This window comes from Mus caroli, unplaced genomic scaffold (assembly GCF_978045245.1).
Source record: "Mus caroli unplaced genomic scaffold, Mus_caroli_1 scaffold_6, whole genome shotgun sequence".
NCBI lineage: Eukaryota > Metazoa > Chordata > Mammalia > Rodentia > Muridae > Mus > Mus caroli.
The window spans coordinates 43,516,745-43,544,735 of record NW_028227261.1 but is presented as its reverse complement, the minus strand read 5'-3'; the positions used below and the strand labels follow the sequence as shown (position 1 = coordinate 43,544,735).

Here is a 27,991-nt window from a genome sequence, read left to right as displayed (position 1 = left end):
TTTAAATTCTATGTTGCTCCAATTTTACACTTCTTTAAGTCAGAATATGAACTTGAGTCTTATTAATAGCTCCTATAATAATAGAGAAGATGGGGGTTTCTCTAAAGCTAAGATAGAGACTGCTTAATTCTCCAAAAGTTGTCTCAAATAATTATTTTAACATTTGAAAACCTCCTATTTCTTATACCCATTTTCTAGGTCTGCTGGAAATGGTGAAGAATGCCCAAATTTTACAAATACCTTATCTTTTTCTTTTTCTTTTTCTTTCCTTTCCTTTCTTTTTCTTTTTCTTTCCTTTTTTTCTTCTTCTTCTTCTTTTTTTTTTTTTTTTTTGGTTTTTTGAGACAGGGTTTCTCTGTATAGCCCTGGCTGTCCTGGATCTCTCTTTGTAGACCAGGCTGGCCTTGAACTCAGAAATCCACCTGCCTCTGCCTCCCGAGTGCTGGGATTAACGGCGTGTGCCACCATGCCTGGCTACAAATACATTTTCTTACAGTGACCAATCTACTTACTTTCCCCCGTCAGTCTGGATTTCACTCCTGCAAATTCTTAATGTTTTCACTCTTTGTAACTTGCATCCTTTTTTTTTTTTAACAGGTGCAATGGGATCCACAGGACTATGTTTTTATGGACACTGTATTGTCATGTGCCTTCTACAGATGATCACAGCAAGCTCAGGTATAAATCTGTCACTCAATATATACCTTTAGCAATATCAAGTTTGTTGGGAATAGTAAGGAGCAATAAAATAATAGGATTTTAAGACTATTATTCCTAAGGTCCTAGGTAACTGTATTAGTTACTTTTCTATTCCTTTGATAAAATATCACAACCAAGGCAAACTAAAAAACGAAAGCATTTAATTGGGCTGAGCATTTCAGAGGGTTAGAGTCTGTGATGGTAGAGTAAATGCTTGTGGACAGAACAACTGAGACCTCAAATCTTGATGAGCAGAGTGTTCACTGGGACTAAAGTCAGCTTCCAGTAACGTATGTCTTTCATCAGGAACAGACATCCTAATTTGTCCCACACATTTCCACCCACAATATTCAAATATTCAAACATATGAGCCCTGAGATTCACTTTAATTAAGACACAGTAACGACATGGGTAGGGATAATGAGTCATTCTCAACCAGAATGTCTTGTTTTCTTAGATTTGTGTCAGGTTCATGGGAGAAATCAAGGGTGAAAACCATCAAATTTTAAATCCTCAGAACTCACTACTCATATTGAGCAAATGTGACTCATATACCACATTTATATTGAGAAAACAGTCCAGGATGAGGATTCTTATGGCATTCCATGGGACTTATCAATACAATAAGATGAGGAATGTTGAAATCTTGATCAATTGTAGAGTTCCAGACAAGTCTCCGCTCCACCAGTGGGACATAGCCACTTGGGGAGGCAGAATGTGGGGCGTTTGACGTCCTTACCCCACACCATTACAATCGTGGGTGCTGGAATGAAGGGAAGCACTGAGTCACTGTTACAGGGGTAGGAAAGCATAGTCTGAGAGGCAGGAAAGCCAGAGCTGGCTAGGGATTCCCGGGCCTGCTACAAGGCCAGACAGTGGGATTCTCAGACTCTTAAGCTTTCAGGAGCTGCTGGGAGTCAAGAACAGAGAATAGAGTCAGGGTTCCACACATTGGGGAGAGTGTCTAGCCTGGAGCCCTGGGGAATGGGGAGCTCCAGCTTGCCCTAGAGGAGATAATTGCCCTCAGGTTGGAGGTGGCAGGCTTAGTGGTGGTTGTGGCTAGGAGCACAGAGCAGCCTTCTCTGGGAGAACAGGCTGTGGCTCTGTAGTGAAGGCCTTCTTCATGGCTCCCCACAGCGGATGTTGGCAAAAAGAGACAGTCCATGGGTCTAAACAGTTTATTTTCATGGCAGAAAGTGAGTGCATAAAACCTTATCCCACTTCTCAGGGTGGGCCTGAGATTAAGTCCCTTTTGCAGGGAGTAATGTTTGGGAAGGGAAGCTTATTGGTGAAGCCCTCTGGGCCTCAAGGAACTTCATTAACATAGAGAACTCTGTTTTTGGCCTTTGTAACTACAGGTTTTGTCTCTTTTATGTGACAAGCATGGCTCTTGTTCCAAGTCAGGAGTCCATCAGGGAGCTGGGTGTCACCTAAGTCTCAGGTGTTTGACCACTGAGTCTCTGAGTCTTGACCTGCTCTACCTTACCAAACTTCCTGGCATGGTTTTATGTCCTGCAGACAATGATTTATAAAGGAATTTGTGCAGTTGATATATAGATTCTTTGGAGGTACAAAAAAAAGGATGAAGCAGCAATAAATAGAGCTGAAATGTAGAATGTTCTAGTAAAAGCTACATTTTAAATGCTAAAACTTTTATTGAATCCTATTTAGTTGGGATTCACATTTGGCTAGGTTGCCACAAATGTGTCTTCATAGAGTCTTGAACATAACTGTGAATATGACTGTAAACATATTTGCTGGCATAATGTTTTTTACACCGTATAAAATTTTAACTTATGTTATTCAGATGCCAATTTCTCGAGCCTCATATCTTGTTTTAACAGGAACATAGCATTGCAATGCTTATATCAAGAATCTCATGTCTCAAATTCATGGAAACAATTATTATCATTTATTCTCGGCCTTGTTAATCAATGTAGATCACCTAATGACTGGGCAGAATAGTGAATAGGGCTGGATGTCCACCAGCTAGAGGAAGGAGTGAGGGGGAGAGAGGGAGGGAGGGAGGGAGAGAGAGAGAGAGAGAGAGAGAGAGAGAGAGAGAGAGAGAGAGAGAGAGAGAGAGAGAGAGAGAGAGATCAGCCAGGAGGATGGAGGAATTGGAACCATGAAGAAGAGGTCCAAAGAGACATCATGAAAATACATTTGAAATCCAAAAATCCAGATCAATAATAATATTCAAGTATCATGGGATGGGTCTGGGATGTAGCTAGATTAGCATAAAAGGCTAAATTAGATCATTTAACTGCTCAGCTATTGCAGTGTGTTTCAAATAAATTTTGTTCTTTGTGTGTGTGTGTGTGTGTGTGTGTGGTTATAGGGGACTAGCATAAGGTAAAGAAATACAGCAGCCAAATTAACTCACTGCTAACATTTACTTTAAAGGTAATTTTTTACACATATTCCTATGAACAGATCAGTTGGTATATGTTTATATATTGCTATTTACTATGATATTCGAAATGTTATTCTGCACTGTTGCCATGTATGAGCTTGCCAGGTAGGCATGGCAGGTGTCAGTCATTAATGACATCTACAGATGAGAAAATAGTCCCTTATTATGCTTGCTATTTGAATTAATCAGTAATGTCAACTATATTTCAAAACCTCACATTTCTTTCTGGAATACATTTATGCCCTATTTCCTTTGCATTTCTGATCTTCCTTTCTGTGTTTTTATTTTATTTTATTTTATTTTTATTTTCTTTATATGCATTTCAAATGCTCTCCCGAAAGTTCCCTATACCTCCCCCCCCCATCCTGCTCCCCTACCCACCCACTCCCAATTCTTGGCCCTGGCATTCCCCTGTACTGGGGCATATAAAGTTTGCAAGACCAAGGGCCAGTGATGGCCGACTAGGCCATCTTCTGCTACATATGCAGCTAGAGATACAAGCTCTCAGGGTACTGGTTGTTCATATTGTTGTTCCACCTATAGGGTTCCAGACCCCTTCAGTTCCTTGAGTACTTTCTCTCGCTCCTCCATTGGGGGCCCTGTGTTCTATCCAATAGATGACTGTGAGCATCAACTTCTGTATTTGCCAGGCACTGGCATAGTCTCCTATGAGACAACTATAGCAGGGTCCCTTCAGCAAAATCTTTCTGGCACATGCAATAGTGTCTGGGTTTGGTGGCTGATTATGGGATGGATCCCTGGGTGGGGTATTCTCTGGATAGTCCATCCTTTAATCTTAGCTCCAAACTTTGTCTTGGTAACTCCTTTCATGGGTATTTTGTTCCCTATTCTAAGGAGGAATGAAGTATCCACCCTTTGGTCTTCCCTCTTCTTGATTTTCTTGTGTTTTGCAAATTGTATCTTGGGTGTTCTATGTTTCTGGGCTAATATCCATTTATTAGTGAGTGCATATCTAATGACTTCTTTTGTGATTGGGTTACCTCACTAAGGATGATATCCTCCAGATACATCCATTTGTCCAAGAATTTCATAAATCCATTGTTTTTAATAGCTGAGTAGTACTCCATTTTGTAAATGTACTACATTTTCTGTATCCATTCTTCTGTTGAGGCACATCTGGGTTCTTTCCAGGTCTGGCTATTATAAATAAGGCTGCTATGAACATAGTGGAGCATGTGTTCTTATTACCAGTTGGAACTGTGCTTTTAAACAACTCTTAATATTAAGATTAATTTCCCTTTATATCTTATCTAAGTATTTTTGCCTTAAAAATTTATAAGAACTACTAAATACTTTTGGCATGTGTAGAAGATTTTTGTTCTGACTTTTTATAATTTTGTTGATGGCAAAGTTTCCCTAGGTCTCAATCATGTTTCATTTTCTCTTTTTTAACATTTAATTAAAAATTTATAAATTTTTTTAATATTTTGATCATATTCCTTCTTCTCCCCAACTCCTCTTAGTTCCTCCTTAGTTCCTTAGTTCCTCTACCTCCTTCCCACCAAATTTCAATTTCTCTTTTTCATCCTCTCTCTTTTTTGGTCTCTACCATTATAAAGTTTTTTAAACTTCATTCCCCAGATCATCTTTGGTTTTATAGGAAGATTATGCATCAAATACACACAGTTTCCAAATAGTCTAACTCTGTCTATTTCACATACATAAAATTTCCCTAATTTTTAACATTTCTAGTTATTATGATATATTTATTACAATGAAGTCATTTTAGGTAGATTATTACTAACAAAATTTAGGTTTAAGTAGAGTTAGTTGATGGAGTAATTAAGATAGTTCCCAAGTCCTAATGAATTGAATATTGATACTACTTTGCTTACTTCTAAACTACTATGCATTGACTATAAAGTTGCCTAGCAACACACTGAAGTCATGAATATCTAATTGTTAAAAGTAAATTTCATGGAAATATATTTTAAAAATTTAATTAAAATATAATTAGACCATTTACCTCTTTCCTCCCTCCAGCACTTCCTAGTGTATCCCTCCATTATTCCCTCTCAAATTCTTGACCTCTTTCCTTAAAATGGTTGCAAACTCATCACACACATACACACACACACACACACACACACACACACACACACACACAAATGAATATATAAATAAAATTTATTTAATATGTTTAGTGTTGATTATATGTACATGCTTTTAAAGCTGACCACTTAAAATTGGATTACCAAAAGGGGACTCCTTTTTGGAGATGATTAGTTATTCCTGTCTTAATTCCCATTAATTGCTTGTAGTCATTATTTGTAATGGGGTTTCTTCTGTGTACATATTGGCATGTCAACTGGTGCAGTTGTTGTTCTAGTCTTGTTTTGGTAGTTATACTGTTGAGATTTCATGGCTGTAGCTTTCTTGTCTTTTCTATTAGATACAAACTCAACAGTAGATTTCCTGGTCCCTCTGGCTTTTACAATCTTTCTGACCCCTTTGTCTAGAGATTAAAACATATATAAAAATATAAATAAGCATATTTAAATAAATACATAGATATATAAATAAAACCTCGACTTTTATTTATATGAGTTGGGTTATATATTTGGCTAAGTAGCCCAAGGTCAGTTTTCTATGTACTTTGACAAGTTATGACTTTCTGCAAAAATCTTAATTGATGAGAGGTGAGGGTTACATTGACCTCTGGATTTAAAAATATATATTTAATGTGCAGTTAAGAATTATACTGAATTAGGAGAGTGGCAGCAGTAGTGGAAAGCTTCTTCACATAGCAGGAACAAATCTACTGAGTGAAAATGAAGTCCATGATGTAGTAGAGATTCTTGGTCATCTATTCATCTATCAGAGGATTATTGTACAGTTGTATAAATTCCTGAGAAAACAAAGAATCAAGAAAATAGCCAAAATAAAAATGGGTTATGAATCTGAACAGAGACTTCTCAAGTGAAGGAATAAAAATAACTAAGAAATATGTCAAATGTGTTCGTTATACTTAGTGATTAAAGAAATACAAATCAGAACAATTTTGGGATTTCATGTTATCCCACTCAGAGTAATTAATATCAAGAAAGCAATGGACAACAAATTCTGGAAGGAATAGTTGGGTAACAGAACCTTCCATCACTGTTGGTGGGATTGCAAACTGGTACAGTCACTCTGTAAATCAATGTGAAAAATCCTTGAAAGGTAAAATTAACTTTACTCTATTACCCCGTTATATAACTCCTTGACATATGCACAAAGGACTTAATATCTTCCTCCACAGACACTTGCTAATCTGTTTTCATTGCTACTGTATTAACAATCGCTAGAGAATGGAAACAATGTAAGAGAACTTCATTCAATTAACTTCAAGTAATGAGTTGACAATGAAAACATATCACATATATACTACACTATACTATTTATTCAGTTGTGAAAAATTAAATCATAGATGTAACAGAAAAATGGATGGAAGTAGAAAATTTTATTGAGTGAGGTAAGCCAGACACAGAAAATAAGTGCCTCATATTATCGTCATCTGAGATTCCCAAATAAATTTTCAGAATTTATTTTCCCAAGAAAATAAAATTATTTTTAGCAACACATAAACACACTCTTATATTATTACATGGACATTAAAATAAACATTTATTGTCCAATTTTATCTATTATCTATCATCTATCTATCATCTATCTATCATCTATCTATCTATCTATCTATCTATCTATCTATCCCATCTATCTAAAATTAATTATTTATTTTTATGTATTCAATTTACATCCTGCCCACTGCTTCCCTTGCATTCACCTCTTCCCATAATACTTTCCTCATCTTCCCTCCCTTTCTTCTCTGAGCTGGTGGGACCTTCTGGGTATCCCCCCAAACCTGACACATCAAGTCTCTGTGGGACTAGGCATATCTTTTCCCACTGAGACCACACAAGGCAGCCTAGCTAGAAGAATATATTCCACAGAGAAGCAACAGGTTTTGGAATAGCCCCAATCAAGTTGTTCAGGACCCACATGAAGACCTAGCTGCTCATCTGCTGTATATGTGTGGTGAGGCCTAGGTCCAGTCCATGTATGTTCTTTGATTGGTGCTTCAATCTTTGAGAGCCCCAAGGATCTAGGTTAGTTGACCCTGTTGGTCTTTCTGTGGAATTTCTATCCCTTTCAGGCCACAATCCGTCCCTTTATTTTTCCATAGGAGTCCCCAAGCTCCATCCTCTATTTGGTTGTGGGTGTCTGCTTGTGTCTGAATCAGCTGCTGGGTGGAGCCTCTCATAGGACAGCCGTGCTAGATTCCTGCCTGCAATCACAACAGAGTATCATTAATAGTGTCAGAGATTGATAATTGCTCACAGGATGGGTCTCAAGTTGGGCCAGTTATTGGTTGGCTAACTCCTTAGTTTCTCTTGTATCCTCCCATCCCTGAATTTCATGTAGACAGGTTAAACTTTGGGTTGAAATCTTGTGGATGTGTTGGTGTCTCTATTGATCCACTGGGGTTCTCGCCTGGCCACAAGAGGTGGCCTTTTCAGGTTTCATCTTTCCAATGCTCTGAGTCACAGCTAAGGTTACCCCTATTGATGCCTTTATAGGCATCTTAGGTGCCTCCTTTATCTCAGGTCTCTGTCTCATTCTGGAGATGCTCCCCACCTCCCCACCCCTGTCAGTTACAGATTACTATTCATTCTCATGGCCATCTGGCTATCTTTCCTGTCCATCCCCACACCTGATCCTAAAACCTTTAATTTCTTTCCACATTCCTTTCCCTCCCAGTTTCATCCCTCCATTAGCCTTTTATGACTATTTTATTTCCCCTTCTAAGTGAGATTCAAGCATCATAGGTTGAACCTTGCTTCTTGTTTAGCTTCTTTGAGTTTGTAGAGTGTAGCATGAGTATCCTATATTTTATGACCAGTGTCCACTTATAAGTGAGTACATATCATGTATGTTCTATTTTATTTATTTAAGCAAAATAATTTTATTATCCTAAACCTCAATTTATCTGTTGTTATACATTGGCATTAGGGAATGTTTAGCCTCAACGATGAGAATAACTTAAATTGATGCAGTAATCTTGATCAACTCAGAAAAATAACAGAAATTTTAAAAAGTTTCTTTTGGGGAAAGTCCGAATACTAAGAAAATCAACTGTTTTTTTTCCCCCGTTCAGTAAGTATGACTGGACAGAAACAAGAAACTATAAAATGTGTTCTACTCCCAATCTTTAGGAACACAATGTCAAAGTTGAGAATTCTGAATCTCTAACCAAAAATAATATGCTATTACTACCTTTTATTAAAAGGAAAAACAACAATAAAGATATGTTTGAACTAGGTGATACTTAACAGATAATAGAAGGTTATATGGTAAGAGATTAAAATGAATGAAGAAGGGTAATAACTATTTAATGAAAAAGAATTAATCAGAAATGAACAAAGGTAGGAATTTTATAGTTCAATCTCTTTACCAGAAAAAAATGAAGAAAGAATTTATGCAAGTTATTATGAAGTACATCAAATATAAAAATAAGTTAAATGTATACATTATGATATCTTTGGGGTGAACTAACCGATTATAAATAAATGGTGTTTTTATTTTCCTTTAGTGTGTTGAGCATAGAGAGGCAGAGGGGAAGGGAGAGAGGAAGAGGAAGAGGAAGGGGAAGGAGAAGGGGAAGTGAAACGGGAAGGGGAGTCATAGGGAGATCAGGGAGAGAGACTGATTTAAATAAAAGTAATGTCCTATCTTTACTACCTTACATTCTTATTTTTCTTTCCAGAGCCATTTATAGTGAACGGCTCAGAGGGGCCAGTCTTGGCTTCATTGGGTGGAAACTTAGAACTCAGTTGTCAGTTGTCTCCACCACAACAAGCCCAGCACATGGAGATTCGCTGGTTCCGGAACCTCTATACAGAGCCTGTGCACCTGTACAGAGATGGCAAAGACATGTTTGGAGAAATTATCTCCAAGTATGTGGAACGAACAGAACTCTTAAAAGATGGGATTGGAGAAGGGAAAGTGACCCTTAGGATCTTTAATGTGACTGTTGATGATGATGGGTCTTACCACTGTGTGTTCAAAGATGGTGATTTCTATGAAGAGCACATAACAGAGGTCAAGGTCACAGGTGGGCATGGATCTTTCTGAGGTTTCTATGAATCAACATTTTTAACTCCTCTGGGTCTGAAAGGTAGATTTTCAGTGTTCCTACATCTAAATACATTGTTTTATTCCCAAGGTCGTTATCATGAATTTTGTTTTTTACCTAAATCAAAAATAAAATTATGTCTGTATACACATCAAGTCTATGAGTAAATTCCGATTTTGGTTTAAACAGATTGCCAGATTTTTAACTTATCCACAGAACACTTTCAGGTTTATTTTATCATTGTAGTTATTTTCTAACAACGTGTTAGTAAGATGTGATAATTACCAGTGATGTAAATTTTAAAATATTTTTCTTTGTGGTAATTCTTATTCTCAATTTTACTTAAATCAATCTACTAGATAATTTGTGTGAGAATAACTTTCCTGAATCATCACTTCTGTAAGTATGTCACGTTTACAATTTTCTTCACCTATTAACTTATGATTTGGAAAATAATGGCAGGAAAGTGAGGACTTGAGGAAAATGGAAGTGATTTGTTTTCTGATCATGTGTGGTTTTGACTCTAAGCTCATAGACAGTTAATATTTATGAAGCTCATATGTTTTTCCAAACCAATAATTAAAAGCTAAACTAAGGAATATGATGTAATTAATTAATTAATTTTATATTTTAAAGCCAGTTAAAATAGCAAGATTCTTTATTTCCTGTACACATGAGGCAGAGGTAGGCAGATTTCCATGAATTCAGTGGAATTCTTCGCCAGTCAGGATTACAGAGAGAGAGAGAGAGAGAGAGAGAGAGAGAGAGAGAGAGAGAGAGAGAGAGAGAGAGAGAGAGAGAGAGAAAGAAAGAAGAAGAAGAAGAAGTAGAAGAAGAAGGAGGAGGAGGAGGAGGAGGAGGAGGAAGATTGCTACAGCAAAGCTATGTGTGTGTGTGTGTGTGTGTGTATACATATAGTGTATATACATATAGTCTGGACTCAGTCCAGACTATGGCTTTCTATCAGGTACTCTTCTATTTTGAAAAATCAGGCAATTAGAGCCTTTGCCTCTTTAAATTTTATTAATAAATTAAAATAGCTGAGAGAATTTTATTCTTTCTGTATTATTTCTTCATACACACACACACACACACACACACACACACACACACACACATACATATCCTAAAATTAAAATTAGCTATTCTCTTCTTCAATACCACTTGCCATAGTTTAGACACTTAACCATCACATGGAGAAAGTAGAACTGTATCAGACATCAAAGATATAAGCTAATTTTGTTATATCAGAGAGATTTGTAAGACAGTTGCTTTGCGGTTGGGTTAAATCACAGTTCTTTCTTCTCCACATTTTAGGCAAGTTTTATATCCCATATAATGTCCTAACACTTTCAAAGACATTAATTTGATCCAAATTAGTATGTAATACATTTTGAAGACACCAAGGTATTAGTTATTTCATATGAAATATACTGTATGTAAATATCAGTTGTATACTCAGAATATACAATTTAAGTTTCAATTAAAGACTCAAAGCTGCATTATATTTTTTACTTCAACATTTAAAATTGGAGTTCAACAGTGATTAAGTGTTGACTATGGAGAAATCATTTTAAATCCCAGATTCTATAGTATATAAATATTGATTTTGTTTTATTATTATATTTCAAGAACCTAGGCTAGTTTCAAGTTAGTAAGAAGTAAATATTTTGAGTGAATCCATATAAAATAGATAATATTTTGAGGGAATCAATAGATAAATAATAATATAGAATGTGTTGGTAGTAGTGTACTATGGGTTTCTTTTTTTAGAATTTATTCTTTAATCTTTTTTTTACAGTCCAGACTATGACTTTCTATCAGGTACTTTTCTATTTTGAAAAATCATGCAATTAGAGCCCTTGCCTCTTTAGGTTCTAGTAATCAATTAAAATAGGTGAGAGAATTTTATTCTTTCTTTATTATTTCTCCTTTTATTAAATTAAAAATACTGTTTTACTCTTCTGTTCCCACCAGCCATAAACTTACGGGTACAGATTAATGTGCACCCTCCTAATACCAAAGGTGTGATAGTGGAGTGTCACTCTGGAGGTTGGTTCCCACGGCCTCTTATGCAATGGAGAGACAGAAGAGGGGAGGTCATTCCAGCTGCATCAAAATCCCACTCACAGGGTAGAGACAAACTGTTCAATATGAAGATATCCCTTCTCATTAGAGAAAGCTTCTTTCCGAAAGTCATTTGTTGCCTTCAGAACCCTCTAACAGGCCAAGAGGAAAGGACAAGTGTTATTCTATCAGGTAATGTCTGTATATTTGTTCTTCAGTATCATAGTTTAAAGCTAAACAGAATGATTCATTTTCTTCCTTGACTTGATTGCTTAAGCTCTACTTTATTTTGGTTTTATTCATCATATTACTTTTACCATGATTATTATAGCTTCTACATTCTTTAATCCACTTTTCCTTATTCATATTTGAGTTCTAGGGCAATTTAAAAAAAATCTTTATTTGGAGAACTTTTATGCATGTATATATAGTGATATATAACCATACCTATCCCCTTTGTACTTTTCAACACCCCCCTCCTCACAGCCTCCTTAACACACACATCTCCCAACTCCATGTCCTTTTGTTACTGATAACCTACTCTGTCTAGTTAGTGTTTTCCCTATGGATATGGCTGTGGAGGCATCACTGGATGATTGGAAACCTTCCAGTGATCACATCTCAACAGACAGTAAGTTACTGTCTTACAGCAACTATCTCCTGCAAACAGTTCAGAATGGGATCTGGAGATCACTTACCCCTATCTGTGCTGTGATTTTTATTGGCTTGATATTTTGAGGACTTGCCCAGCTGTTGTGGGTTCATGACTGCTCAATCTAAGCCATATCCAAAAGTCATCATTTTATAGCACTCACCCCCTATCTTCTGGCTATCATAGTCTTTCTGTCAACACTTCAGAAATTTTCTCAGAGACCTAAGGGTGGTGAGACTAATATATATGGTATAGTTAGGGGCTGAGAGTATTCTGCTTCTTATTCTCAGTCAGTTGTGAACATTGACTACTGCTCTTTCCACAAGAAGCGCCTCTGACCAAGGTTGAGAGGAGTCTAGGATTATGCATGTAAACATAATTATTTAGAAGACAATTTGACACAAACCACTGAGAAGAATAGAAACAGCAGTTTCAACACTAGTGTTTATGAGTTTCTGTGCCGTGGGCTTTTGAGTAGGATTCTAGTATCAGGCATGAAATTTCCTCCTGTGGAGTAGGTTTCAAACAAAATCAGAATGCAATTAGTCTTTTATTGTTGTGTCATTGCTCCAGTACACATATTTTGCCAGACACATGAATATTGAATTATGCGGAGTTCAGCACTAGGTAGGACCATAAATGTCCTTTCTTCCCCAGCCACCCACATAGAAACTTCCAGTACTATACAAGCTAGCTAGTATAGGAGAAGCTTGATGAACTTTTTGCTTTACAAATTACATTTCACATATTCAGCTTCTCTAAATAAAAATTTTGAAGTAATGCTTGACTTTTTTCTTTATGGGAAAGCAGTAGGTCTATCCAAAATCTCATTGCTACTGTAATTTCAAAGCAGAAATTTGATTCTGGGACTTGATGACACAGATTTAGCTGTGTATTTGAAATGAAAAACAGATAAAGGACTTGATGGTGAGTGAACTGAGTTTGATCACAGGGCCTCACCTGGTTAAAAGATAGAAACCACTAGCATAAGTAGTTCTTTGATCTTCAAAGGTGTATACATGAGTGCATGAGCACACACAGAGAAATGCACACACACACATTTATAAGCTGAATATAATTTAGAAAATGATTTTGATGGTAATGCATCAAAAAGTAATGTATGTAACTTTAATTTTAGTGTAGTCAAAGTGGGAAGACAAATTTGATGGCTGTTCTACTATCAGTATCAGGTGTCATATTGTATATGAGATTGAACAAATGAAGGGGTTGAGGGGTTTTAAAGAAGATACCATGGTAATGGAACCAAGAAAACTGTTGCTTTGTAAAGACTGGAGGAATCTACAGGCTATAGTCCTGGGGTACAAGGTGTTTATCAGACCTATGCTTCTGGATTTAAGATATATATTAGGGATAGAGCATCTCATAAAAGAACAGGGCAGAGAGAAAAATGGTTTCAAATTGACTGGATTCTTTATCATCTCTTTTGACCATATTACTCCTGCCATTCAATTTTAAGACACAATCACCCATGCTCAGTTTTAGCAATAGGAAGATGGAAGTTACCCATTGCTACTTTTGTCCATGATTAATTAAAATTAGCCAATAGGAGGAAAGATTTATTAAAATATTTTTTCCAGAACAAATGCCTCACAGTGTTCAGTATTGTATGTGCCCATTAATTTATCTGATCTCATCCCCTAATCATCTTCATTGTCCACACAAATCTATTCACATATATTCTGATGCTTCTCATCCATGGAGACTAACTCCTGATGTGAGATCTTCACTCTGCATGACTTTTTCTCTCAACAAGCTGTATATACTACTTATTTTCCTTGTTTCTTTCACAGTTCTTTGCTCAATTGTCAATGATCTTATAAAAGAATACTTATACAAAACAACTGAAAAGCATGCCATCTGTCCCCTCCACACACCTGGTAATCTGTTACTTTTCTATTTCTTATTCCTTTAGTATTATTTCCTTTAAGAACACTGTATAACTTAGTTCTACTTATTTTCCCTTACCTATGTATCAAAAGCACAAAAGTCTAATCTTTGTTGGTTGTATATATTGATATCTGTAAGGTATTTCAAATATTTAATATCATAATATCTAATTTATATTTATATAAACCAATTTATATAGCTGAATTAAAATAAAACTTAAAGTGTGCCTTATAAAATGCCAAGTAATCATGCATGTGTCAGTGTTTATATGTGTTCAGGATGCCAATGTAAGATTAAGATGAAGGGAAACATGTTGAGAACTCAAGAGAATCATATAGGAATAACTTACCTACCACTTTTTTTTTTAATTTATTTTTTATTAGGTATTTTCCTCGTTTACATTTTCAATGCTATCCCAAAAGTCCCCCATACCCACCCCCCAATCCCCTACCCACCTACTCCCCCTTTTTGGCCCTGGGGTTCCCCTGTACTGGGGCATATAAAGTTTGCAAGTCCAATGGGCCTCTCTTTGCAGTGATGGCTGACTAGGCCATCTTTTGATACATATGCAGCTAGAGACATGAGCTCTGGGGTACTGGTTAGTTCATATTGTAGTTCCACCGATAGGGTTGCAGTTCCCTTTAGCTCCTTGGGTAATTTCTCTAACTCCTCGGTTGGGGGCCGTGTGATCCATCCAATAGCTGACTGTGATCATCCACTTCTGTGTTTGCTAGGCCCCGGCATAGTCTCACAAGAGACAGCTATATCTGGGTCCTTTCAGCAAAATCTTGCTAGTGTATGCAATGGTGTCAGCTTTTGGAAGCTGATTATGGGATGGATCCCTGCATATGGCAATCACTAGATGGTCCATCCTTTCGTCACAGCTCCAAACTTTGTGTCTATAACTCCTTCCATGGGTGTTTTGTTCCCATTTCTAAAAAGGGGCAAAGTGTCCACACTTTGGTCTTCGTTCTTCTTGAATTTCATGCGTTTAGCAAATTGTATCTTATATCTTGGGCATCCTAAGTTTCTGGGCTAATATCCACTTATCAGTGAGTACATATTGTGTGAGTTCCTTTGTGATTGGGTTACCTCACTCAGGATGATGCCCTCCAGGTCCATCCATTTACTTAGGAATTTCATAAATTCATTTTTTTTAATAGCTGAGTAGTACTCCATTGTGTAAATGTACCACATTTTCTGTATCCATTCCTCTGTTGAGGGGCATCTGGGTTCTTTCCAGCTTCTGGCTATTATAAATAAGGCTGCTATGAACATAGTGGAGCATGTGTCCTTCTTACTGGTTGGGACATCTTCTGAATATATGCCCAGGAGAGGTATTGCGGGATCCTCCGGTAGAACTATGTCCAATTTTCTGAGGAACCACCAGACTGATTTCCAGAGTGGTTGTACAAGCTTGCAATCCCACCAACAATGGAGGAGTGTTCTTCTTTCTCCACATCCTCACCAGCATCTGCTGTCACATGAATTTTTGATCTTAGCCATTCTGACTGTAGTGAAGTGGAATCTCAGGGTTGTTTTGATTTGCATTTCCCTGATGATTAAGGATGTTGAACATTTTTTCAGGTGCTTCTCAGCCATTCGGTATTCCTCAGGTGAGAATTCTTTGTTCCGCTCTGAGCCCCATTTTTTAATGGGGTTATTTGATTTTCTGGAGTCCACCTTCTTGAGTTCTTTATATATATTGCATATTAGTCCCCTATCCGATTTGGGATAGGTAAAGATCCTTTCCCAATCTGTTGGTGGCCTTTTCGTCTTATTGACAGTGTCTTTTGCCTTGCAGAAGCTTTGCAATTTTATGAGGTCCCATTTATCGATTCTCGATCTTACAGCATAAGCCATTGCTCTTCTATTCAGGAATTTTCCCCCTGTACCCATATCTTCGAGGCTTTTCCCTAGTTTCTCCTCTATAAGTTTCAGTGTCTCTGGTTTTATGTGGAGTTCCTTAATCCACTTAGATTTGACCTTAGTACAAGGAGATAGAAATGGATCAATTCGCAGTTTTCTACATGATAACCTCCAGTTGTGCCAGCACCATTTGCTGAAAATGCTGTCTTTTTTCCACTGGATGGTTTTAGCTCCCTTGTCAAAGATCAAGTGACCATAGGTGTGTGGGTTCATCTCTGGGTCTTCAATTCTATTCCATTGGTCTACTTGTCTGTCACTATACCAATACCATGCAGTTTTTATCACAATTGCTCTGTAGTACAGCTTTAGGTCCGGCATGGTGATTCCACCAGAGGTTCTTTTATCCTTGAGAAGAATTTTTGCTATCCTAGGTTTTTTGTTATTCCAGATGAATCTGCTGATCACCCTTTCTAATTCATTGAAGAATTGAGTTTGAATTTTGATGGGGATTGCATTGAATTTGTGTATTGCTTTTGGCAAGATAGCCATTTTTACAATGTTGATCCTGCCAATCCATGAGCATGGGAGATCTTTCCATCTTCTGAGATCTTCTTTAATTTCTTTCTTCAGAGACTTGAAGTTCTTATCATACAGATCTTTCACTTCCTTAGTTAGAGTCACACCAAGGTATTTTATATTATTTGTGACTATTGAGAAGGGTGTTGTTTCCGTAATTTCTTTCTCAGCCTGTTTATCCTTTGTGTAGAGAAAGGCCATTGACTTGTTTGAGTTAATTTTATATCCAGCTACTTCATTGAAGCTGTTTATCAGGCTTAGGAGTTCTCTGGTGTAATTTTTAGGGTCACTTATATATACTATCATATCATCTGTAAAAAGTGATATTTTGACTTCTTCCTTTCCAATTTGTATCCCCTTGATCTCCTTTTGTTGTCGAATTGCTCTGGCTAGGACTTCAAGTACAATGTTGAATAGGTAGGGCGAGAGTGGACAGCCTTGTCTAGTCCCTGATTTTAGTGGGATTGCTTCCAGCTTCTCACCATTTACTTTGATGTTGGCTACTAGTTTGCTGTAGATTGCTTTTATCATGTTTAGGTATGGGCCTTGAATTCCTGATTTTTCCAAGACTTTTATCATGAATGGGTGTTGGATTTTATCAAATGCTTTCTCAGCATCTAACAAGATGATCATGTGGTTTTTGTCTTTGAGTTTGTTTATATACTGGATTACGTTGATGGATTTCCGTATATTGCACCATCCTTGCATCCCTGGGATGAAACCTACTTGGTCAGGATGGATGATTGTTTTGATGTGTTCTTAGATTCGGTTAGCAAGAACTTTATTGAGGATTTTTGCATTGATATTCATAAGGGAAATTGGTCTGAAGTTTTCTATCTTTGTTGGATCTTTCTGTGGTTTAGGTATCAGAGTAATTGTGGCTTCATAGAATGAGTTAGGTAGAGCACCTTCCATTTCTATTCTGTGGAATAGTTTGTGAAGAACTGGAATTAGGTCTTCTTTGAAGGTCTGATACAACTCTGCACTAAAACCATCTGGTCCTGGGCTTCTTTTGGTTGGGAAACTATTAATGACTGCTTCTATTTCTTTAGGGGATATAGGACTGTTTAGATTATTAAACTGATCTTGATTTAGCTTGGGTACCTGGTATCTGTCTAGAAACTTGTCCATTTCATCCAGGTTTTCCAGTTTTGTTGAGTTTAGCCTTTTGTAGGAGGATCTGATGGTGTTTGGATTTCTTCAGGATCTGTTGTTATGTTTCCCTTTTCATTTCTGATTTTGTTAATTAGGATGCTTTCCCTGTGCCCTCTCACTTGCTAGACTCACTAGTCTGGCTAAGGGGTTATCTATCTTGTTGATTTTCTCAAAGAACCAGCTCCTTGATTGGTTGATACATTGAATAGTTCTTGTTTCCACTTGGTTGATTTCACCCCTGAGTTTGATTATTTCCTGCCTTCTACTCCTCTTGGGTGAATTTGCTTCCCTTTGTTCTAGATCTTTTAGGTGTGTTGTCAAGCTGCTAATGTGTGCTCTCTCTAGTTCCTTTTTGGAGGCACTCAGAGGTATGAGTTTTCCTCTTAGGAATGCTTTCATTGTGTCCCATAAGTTTGGGTATGTTGTGGCTTCATTTTCATTAAACTCCAAAAAGTCCTTAATCTCTTTCTTTATTCCCTCCTTGACCAAGTTATCATTGAGAAGAGTGTTGTTCAGTTTCCACGTGAATGTTGGCTTTCTATTATTTATTTTATTATTGAAGATCAGCCTTAGTCCATGGTGATATGATAGTATGCATGGGACAATTTCAATATTTTTGTATATGTTGAGGCTTGTTTTGTGACCAATTATGTGGTCAATTTTGGAGAAGGTACCATGGGGTGCTGAGAAGAAGGTATATCCTTTTGTTTTAGGATAAAATGTTCTGTAGATATCTGTTAAGTCCATTTGTTTCATCACTTCTGTTAGTTTCACTGTGTCGCTGTTTAGTTTCTGTTTCCATGATCTGTCCATTGGTGAAAGTGGTGTGTTGAAGTCTCCCACTATTATTGTGTGAGGTGCAATGTGTGCTTTGAGCTTTACTAAAGTTTCTTTAATGAATGTGGCTGCCCTTGTATTTGGAGCATATATATTCAGAATTGAGAGTTCCTCTTGGAGAATTTTATCTTTGATGAGTATGAAGTGCCCCTCCTTGTGTTTTTTGATTATTTTGGTTTGTAGGTAGATTTTGTTAGATATTATAATGGCTACTCCAGCTTGTTTCTTCCTACCATTTGCTTGGAAAATTGTTTTCCAGCCTTTCATTCTGAGGTAGTGTCTATCTTTTTCTCTGAGATGAGTTTCCTGTAAGCAGCAAAATGTTGGGTCTTGTTTGTGTAGCCAGTTTGTTAGTCTATGTCTTTTTATTGGGGAGTTGAGTCCATTGATATTAAGAGATATTAAGGAAAAGTAATTGTTGCTTCCTGTTATACTTGTTGTTAAAGTTGGCATTCTGTTCTTGTGGCTGTCTTCTTTTAGGTTTGTTGAGGGATTACCTTCTTGTTTTTTCTAGGGCGTGGTTCCCATCCTTGTATTGGTTTTTTTCTGTTATTATCCTTTGAAGGGCTGGATTCGTGGAGAGATAATGGGTGAATTTGGTTTTGTCGTGGAATACTTTGGTTTCTCCATGTATGGTAATTGTGAGTTTGGCTTGGTATAGTAGCCTGGGCTGGAATTTGTGTTCTCTTAGTGTCTGTATAACATCTGTCCAGGCTCTTCTGGCTTTCATAGTCTCTGGTGAAAAATCTGGTGTAATTCTTATAGGCTTGCCTTTATATATTACTTGACCTTTTTCCCTTACTGCTTTTAGTATTCTATCTTTATTTAGTGCATTTGTTGTTCTGATTATTATGTGTCGGGAGGAATTTCTTTTCTGGTCCAGTCTATTTGGAGTTCTGTAGGCTTCTTGTATGTTCATGGGCATCTCTTTCTTTAGATTTGGGAAGTTTTCTTCAATAATTTTTTGAAGATGTTTGCTGGTCCTTTGAGTTGAAAATCTTCATTCTCATCAACTCCTATTATCCGTAGGTTAGGTCTTCTCATTGTGTCCTGAATTTCCTGCATGTTTTGAGTTAGGATCTTTTTGCATTTTCCATTTTCTTTGATTGTTGTGCTGATGTTCTCTATGGAATCTTCTGCACCTGAGATTCTCTCTTCCATCTCTTGTATTCTGTTGCTGATGCTCGCATCTATGGTTCCAGATTTCTTTCCTAGGGTTTCTATCTCCAGCGTTGCCTCACTTTGGGTTTTCTTTATTGTGTCTACTTCCCTTTTTAGGTTTTGGATGGTTTTATTCAATTCTATCTCCTGTTTGGTTGTGTTTTCCTGCAATTCTTTAAGGGATTTTTGTGTTTCCTCTTTAATGTCTTCTATCTGTTTGGTTATGTTTCCCTGCAATTCTTTAAGGATTTCTGTGTTTCTTCTTTAATGTCTTCTACTTGTTTAGCAGTGTTCTCCTGTATTTCTTTAAGTGACTTATTTAAGTCCTTCTTGATGTCCTCCACTATCATCATGAGATATGCTTTTAAATCCAGGTCTAGCTTTTCAGGTTTGTTGGGGTGCCCTGGACTGGGCAAAGTGGGAGTGCTAGGTTCTGATGATGGTGAGTGGTCCTGGTTTCTGTTAGTAAGATTCTTAGGTTTACCTTTTGCCATCTGGTAATCTCTGGAGTTAGTTGTTATAGTTGTCTCTGTTTAGAGATTGTTCCTCTGGTGATTTTGTTACCCTCTATGAGCAGACCTGGGAGACTAGCTCTCTCCTCTGAGTTTCAGTGTTCAGAGCAGTCTCTGCAGGCAAGGTCTCCTCTTTCAGGGAAGGTGCACAGTTATCTGGTGTTTGGACCTCCTCCTGGCTGAAGATGAAGGCCCAAAACAGGATCTTTCCCAGATGCTGTGTTGCTTTGGCCTGTGCAGACTGCCCTCCGCGGAGTCCTGGAACCAAGCTGGTTCCGTGAAACCTGTGGCAGAAGCCTCTCAGGCTGAGTGGAGACGTGTGCTCTGACTAGGGAGGTGGCCGGTTGTCTGGAGCCGAAAATGGCGCCGCCTCCTCACCTACCACTTTCGACAATTTAGTTTCTTCAGTTGACTCCATTTTCCCATTCCATTACATGTTCAATGGAAAAGTAAATCTTCGTAATTTAGTTGCAGCAGAAATAGGAATGTAAATAATTCCAAGGTATAAACAAAATTTAAATATTCTATCCTCCTTTTAGCGTTCATAGCCTATATGTATATAAATATAGTTATACTTACATACATTCTCTCTCTCTCTCAGACACAGTATGTATGTATATATATATACATATATATGACATGCTATGTGTATAGGAACACACATATAGACACCTATAATGCACCTACAACATAGGTAACCCAATCACAAAAGAACTCGCATGATATGTACTCACTGATAAGTGGATATTAGCCCAGAAACTTAGAATACCCAAGATATAAGATACAATTTGCTAAACGCATGAAACTCAAGAACGACAACCAAAGTGTGGACACTTTGCCCCTTCTTAGAATTGGGAACAAAACAACCATGGAAGGAGTTACAGAGACAAAGTTTGGAGCTGAGATGAAAGGATGGACCATCTAGAGACTGCCATATCCGGGGATCCATCCCATAATCAGCTTTGAAACGCTGACACCATTGCATACACTAGCAAGATTTTGCTGAAAGGACCCAGATATGGCTGTCTCTTGTGAGACTATGCCGAGGCCTGGCAAACACAGAAGTGGGTGTTAACAGTCAGCTATTGGATGGATCACAGGGCCCCCAATGGAGGAGTTAGAGAAAGTACCCAAGGAGCTGAAGGGATCTGCAATCCTATAGGTGGAACAACAATATGAGCTAACCAACACCCCCCCCCCTCCCGCCGGAGCTCGTGTCTCTAGCTGCATATGAATCAGAAGATGGCCTACTCAGTCATCAGTGGAAACAGGGGCCCATTGGTCGTGCAAACTTTATATGCCTCAGTACATGGGAATGCCAGGGCCAAGAAGTGCGAGTGGGTGGATGGGGGAGTGGGTGGGGGGAGCGTGTGAGGGACTTTTGGGATAGCATTGGAAATGTAAAAGAAATAAATACCCAATTAAAAAAAATAAAAACAGGAAAAGGAAGAACTTGTTATTTATTTACAATTTGAGTAAAGGATGCAATGCATATTGTATGAGTTAGTAGCTACTTAGCGAAGATAAGCTGTTTTTTTTTTATTTTAACACCCTATCATTTTATTATATTTCATTTATTTTTATTTAATCTTTTATGTATTTATGTATTTATTTATTTATTTACACTCTAGATTTTATTCTCCTTTTGGTCTACCCTCTGACTCTTCCACATCCTGTACCTCCTCCTGGCTCCCTGGCTCCATGAGGATATCCCCACTCCCCACCCCCACCCCCAAATCCCTACCCCCTACACCACTAGATCTCTAAACTTCATGGGACACCCAGTCTCTTGAGGGTTAGGTGCATCTTCTCTTACTGAACTCAGACCTGGCTGTCCTCTGCTATATATGTATTGGGGACTGTAGTTATAACACAGTTGATAGAATATTTGCCTAGAATGCACAAAGTAATGAGTTCAATTCCTAGTACCACATACTCTGCACTTTCTGGCGTGCTTTAGTAATCCCAGTACCAGGGAGGTAAAGGCAGGAGAATCAGAAGTTCAAGGTAATCCTCATATGAATTTAGTACTGCACACAGTATAAGAGCTAAGACAAAGGGCTGGAAGATGAAGTTATAAATGGCTCCTGCAAACCTGTATTTTAGCCACAGGCCCCTGCTAAAACTTTGCTTTGCCTCTTTTCTTTTACCAAAGAAGCTCCTGAGAGGAAATGGGGAAGAATATACAAGAAAAGTGCTCCCATTTAACTTTGCATAAGTCTCACACTCATTCATGCCTGGCTTAGCTTTACTTCAGACAATGCTGTGCATTTCATTGGGTACATAATAACTTTCTCTAAAATGTACTACATCTAATCTACCAGAGATATGAGATCTTGAACAGAAACATGCCTTGCAAGTTGATCATTTGAAATTGGATTGGTCTAAAGACTTATTAATTTCTACATTCTAAGATTTGTGACCCTTTATTGCAGATGCATTTTTTTCGTGGAATAGGATTTGGAAAATGATTCTGGGTATAATACTATCTATGATGGTGGTCTCTATCCTTGTTTTTAGTTGTCTGCTACATCATGAGCATAAAGGTACGTATGCCATGTGGGAGCAGGGGAGGGAACTAGCGCTGCACATGCCTTGATTTGTGGGTCTTTCTCTTTTACAGTGCTCTAATGAGTTTTTGTTGTCAGTTAGCTGTCTGCCTTTACTTATTCCTTGTTCCTAATGTGTCCTCCCTTTCTGCTGAATCTATTGACAATGCTGTTTGGCTCATGTTGGAATTTTTTTTGTCTGATTGTGTTGAAGACCCAAAGCCAACCTGGAAAATGTTTTAAAAATGTATTTGTTGGCTGGGCAGTGGTAGTGCTTGCCTGTAATCCCAACACTTGGGAGGCAGAGGCAGGCAGATTTCTGAGTTCGAGGCCAGCCTGGTCTACAGAGTGAGTTCCACAACAGAAAGAGTGAGTTACACAAAGAAAACATCTCAAAAAACCAAAACAAAAAACAAAAAAAACCCCAAAACCAAAAACCAAAACCAAAACCAAAACAACAACAAAAACCAAAAAATACAAAAATGTATTTGTCACTTCACTTCCTCAAGAATCCAGTGACCTTATCTGTGGAAACAGCAATGTTCTCAACCATAGTAAGAATGGTAACAGAGGTTACTCATCACAGCAAAGGGAGAGATGAGTACACTGGGAGGGGTGTTAATTGCGACATTAGGTTATTAATTTATTATAGGAGAAAAAGTTTGCATACACTCTCTAATATGCTGTGCTCAAGAGAAGAATTCCTCCAAAATCATAAAATGCAAAACAAAACAAAAACAAAACAACAACAACAAAAACTGGGACTGGGAGAATATGAGGGAGGGTTACAGAAATTGGGATGTAAAGTGAATAAATAAATTAATTAATGAAAAAAACTGTCTCGAATTTTAAGGTGCTCCCCACTTAAAAGGCCTCAAATAGAGATCTCTTTTGGAAGATCACAATTAGACATCCTAGATTTCCTCCCAAGTGTAGTTTGGCCATCAGTTAGGGAATTCAGTGTTGTGACATCACAATTAGTGCACTTTCCACTGTTATCTATTGTCCCATTGCTGTGATGCATGAATCTGTATAGTCATTCTGTCATGTACAGTTGAGAACATTGCTGTTACCCCAGAAAAGTTCATGAATTTCCTCTCCACATTGAAAACTTCTATTTTAGTCTGAGCTTGCTAGCTGATTCAAATAGTTCCCATTTTCTACTACTGTATCTAAGGAATATAGAATGGAATGCCTGAAGAATGTTGCCAGTACTAGTCACAATTTTACCATCCCTGGGAATGACTTTGAATTTGCTTTGTTTTCTTCAACCTCCCTAATCCTAATATAATAGGTGTGTGCTGCAAGCATGGTTTTACACAATGCTAGGGATGGATCCCAGGACATTGTGTATACTAAGCACACAGTTTATCAACTGAGCTACATCTGCATTATACTGTTATTGCATTCTTTAAAATGTAGATTTAAGGAAAATATTTACAATGTACTTATAAATTATGGAGGCTTAGTAAATTGACATTTGTAGGTTCTCCTTCAACATACATAATTTTGCTAGCCCTGGATGATTATCTAGGACTCCAGTACCAGGCTTGATTTCTTCTTGCTGAGCAGGTCATAATATTAGTTACCACTGAGGGCATTCATGCCAATATTGTCCCCTTGGGATCCTCATGCCATACGCACACACACACACACACACACACACACACACACACACACGTACACACTCACATATATGTGAGTATATACACATATATACATATGTGTATATGTAATATATAATATATATATTAATGGCAATAAAATAGGCCATTAATTTGAAATAGATCTGTGTGAGATGTGCAATATGGAAAGATTTGGGGAAGAAAAGGGAAGAGAGAAACTGTAAACTTGTGTAAAAAGTTAAAAAATAGAAAACATTCTTTTAAATGTAAGAACACATTTCCTGTGTGTCCCACATTTTTTCAGGTATTAAAGGTTAAACATGTTTTTCCCAAAGCTTTTGAGAGACTTACAGTAGAAGAGACTGGATGCCCCAGGGAGTTTAGAGGTCAGGTGGGGTGGAGTGTGGAGGCATCCTTGTGGAGACAGGGTGTGTGTGTGGAGCAGTTGGAGGGTGGATGGGGGACAGGAAATGAAATATGGAGTGAAAAATAAATTAATTTAATAAAAATAGTTCTAAGTAGAGTTTTACTGTAAAAATTTCCCATTATTTGAGTGTTTATCATTGGCATGCAATGAGCACCTAACATTTTTCTAATGTTGTGTATAAAGTGTTAAATGGATCATTTACAAAGGGGAAGAATTAACTTTGTAATGAGAATTATTACATCACACGCTGATTAACAAGAGGCAGCAATGTAAAGAGGATCTTCTTTCTGTGGGCTTGTCAGTCTCAGCCCAGCATTCATTCCATCCTATAAACAGTTTGCCCTTCCCTCATGTCACCATCAGATATGTGAGCTTTAGTCCTAAGTCATGCTATGTTCTAATGGCCAAAGAAATATGACATCAGATTATAGCTCCTGATTTTTTGATATACTTTTCAAACATAGGAAACTTTATATCATAAATAGTGATTATAACTTTTTCTTTCCAGTTTTTAGGTGCACGTGGGATGCTCCTTGGATAATAGGATTATTAATAATTACATCTTCTGTGGTGACTGTTGTATTAGTCATGGTGTATTTACATATGAAACAAAGAGGTAAGTGCCATCAAGTATATGGAAACTTCTAGCAAATACCCTTTTTTTCCCAAAATGTCTTCTCACTGGTAAAGCACTTGGCTAAAGAAGGGTGATGGTGGCTTAGATTGCAAGATCAGTTGATTCCTTAATTACCTGTCCTACAATTGGGTTGCAGACTCTTTAATTTTATAGTTGTAATAGGAGCTATATAAAGAAGATAAAGAAAATGAAGATGGGGTAATTCTCTATAGCAATTGAGTTATATTCCAAAAGTCCAATGCAGAATTCACAAACTTGAGCTGTATTTTCAGTAATATTGTATTAATTCTCTCTTGTGAGATTTGGACCTTGCCTAAAATCAATATCTTAGCCTTTTCTCTCATACTCATACATCCACACTGCATACAACCTGAGAAGTGAATCTATCATAGGTCTGTAGTTCGGGTGCATCACCTCTGTGGCAACCTTCCTAATCTTTGCAACTCTCTTCAGTTCCTGTTTCAGATGTACATTTTGAATTGGATACTTTGTGGGTGGAAGACATAAGTGTAATCCTGTGTTCACTGATGGTTCCTGCCACCATGCTCGTTTCCTATACATACTTCAGGTTGAAAGGTAAATGCGATGAGATGCGTGTTAACTTGACTTATAGAGTGTGTTTTGTATGATGTAAAGATGTCTTTAAGTTGAAATTCTTAATCATTATATCTTAATTAGAAAGAAAAATTGGAAAACATGTGTGCTCCATAAAGACCTTCAGGGTTCTGGGGAATGTAGTTATAGTAATCTTTGTGCCTCAAAGACTAGTGGCATACTCAGATTGGATTTCACTTCTGACAAATGTGTCAGGGAAACGTGGAAAGACTACTGTTTCATTCATTCTCTGAAGGCTTGTAAGGTTTCTTCCAATTTTAAATATTAAGATGATAATGATGGTCCAGCTTGACACCTGTGACATGAGAAGCATCCCACCCATGACACTGCCTTATAGGCCAGGACCAAGAGGCTGAATAGTCTAGAGCTCTAGTATAGAAACAAACATGACTAACAAAAATGTCAGTAAAAGGATGCCTAATAATACTCCGTTGTACTTATAGACTGGTGCCAGCACAATCATGCTCAGAGAGTCTTCACCAGCAACTGATGGAAACAGGTGAAAAGATCCACATCCAAACATTAAGCAGACTTCGGGGAATCCTATAGAAGGAAGGGCAAGGAATGTAAGAACCAAAGAGGTCAAGGACACCACAGGAAAACCCACAGAATCAACTGACCTGGATTGAAAGAGGCTCACAGAGACTGAGCAGTCAACCAGGAAGCCTGAATAGGAGTGACCTAGGCCCTCTTCAAATACATTACAGTTATGTAGCTGGATCTACTGGTGAGACTTCTAACAGGGGAAGTAGGAGCTTTTTCTGAATCAGTTGCCTGCTTTTAGTACCCTTTCCTCCTACTGGCTTGCTTCAACCAGCCTTTTTAAAAAAATTTTATTAGATATTTTCTTCATTTATATTTCAAATGCTATCCTAAAAGTCCCCTATAACCTCTCCCCGCCCCGTATCCTGCTCCCCAACCCACCAACTCCTGTTTCCTGGCCCTGGCATTCCTTTGTATTGGGGCATATAATCTTCACAAGACCAAGGGCCTCTCCTCCCAATGATGGCTGACTAGGCCATCTTCTGCTACATATGCAGCTAGAGACATGAGCTCTGGGGGTAGTGGTTAGTTCATATTGTTGTTCCTCCTATAAGGTTACAAACCCCTTCAGCTCCTTGGATACCTTTTCTCCTCCATTAGGGGCCCTGTATTCCATCCAATAGATGACTGTGAGCATCCACTTCTGAATTTGCCAGGCACTGGCATAGCCTCACAAAAGACAGCTATATCAGGGTCCTGTCAGGAAAATCTTGCTGCCATATGCAATAGTGTCTGGGTTTGGTGGTTGTTTATGGGATGGATTCCCACGTGGGGCAGTCAATGGATGGTCCTTCCTTCCATCTCAGCACTAAAGTATGTCTCTGCAACTCCTGCTATGGGTATTTTGTTCCCCATTCTAAGGAGGAATGAAGTATCCACACGTTAGTCTTCCTTCTTGAGTTTCATATGTTTTGCAAATTGTATCTTGGGTATTCTAAGTTTTTGGGCTAATATCCACTTAACAGTGGGTGCATATCATGTGAGGTTTTTTGTGATTAGGTTACCTCACTCAGGAAGATATCCTCCAAATCCATCCATTTACCTAAGAATATCATAAATTCATCATTCTTAGTAGCTGAGTAGTACACCATTATGTAAATATACCACATTTTCTGTATCCATTCCTCTGTTGAGGGACATCTGGGTTCTTTCAAGCTTATGGCTATTAAAAATAAGGTGACTCTGAACATAGTGGAGCATGTGTTCTTATTACAAGTTGGAACCTCTTCTGAGTATATGCCCAGAAGGTATTGCAGTATCTTCTAATAGTACTATGTCTAATTTTCTGAGGAAATGCCAGACTGATTTCCAGAGTAGTTGTACCAGCTTTCAATCCCACAAGCAATGGAGGAGAGTTGCTCTTTCTCCACCTCCTCTCCAGCATCTGCTGACATCTGAAGTTTTGATCTTAGCCATTCTGACTCTTGTGAGGTGGAATATCAGGGTTGTTTTGATTTTCATTTTCCTGATAATTTAGGATGTTGAACATTTTTTTCAGGTGCTTCACATCCATTCGATATTCCTCTGTTGAGAATTCTTCGTTCAGCCCTGTTCCCCATTTTTTATAGACCCTTTGTTCTTTTATTTTAATTAGGTATTTATTTCAT

At 37.8% G+C, this 27,991-nt stretch overlaps 1 protein-coding gene across 1 annotated transcript; it reads left to right on the top strand.

Moving 5' to 3' along the window:
* Positions 1-602: 602 nt before the first annotated feature.
* LOC110293135 (selection and upkeep of intraepithelial T-cells protein 1) lies at positions 603-26,331 on the top strand. Its single transcript, XM_021160927.2, has 7 exons — positions 603-678; positions 8,883-9,230; positions 11,229-11,510; positions 22,424-22,534; positions 25,098-25,205; positions 25,680-25,802; positions 26,285-26,331. Exons 1-7 carry the CDS (start codon positions 603-605, stop codon positions 26,329-26,331), a joined length of 1,095 nt encoding a protein of 364 aa, XP_021016586.1.
* The last annotated feature ends 1,660 nt before the right edge of the window (positions 26,332-27,991 follow it).

What these genes read in the sequence shown, in the direction of transcription:
- LOC110293135 (XM_021160927.2), top strand. Translation starts at nt 603, where the DNA reads ATGGGATCCACAGGACTATGTTTTTATGGACACTGTATTGTCATGTGC. An exon ending in GCTACATCATGAGCATAAAG is followed by an intron (nt 22,535 to 25,097) that starts GTACGTATGCCA and finishes TTTTCTTTCCAG; the next exon opens with TTTTTAGGTGCACGTGGGAT. An exon ending in TACATACTTCAGGTTGAAAG is followed by an intron (nt 25,803 to 26,284) that starts GTAAATGCGATG and finishes TTGTACTTATAG; the next exon opens with ACTGGTGCCAGCACAATCAT.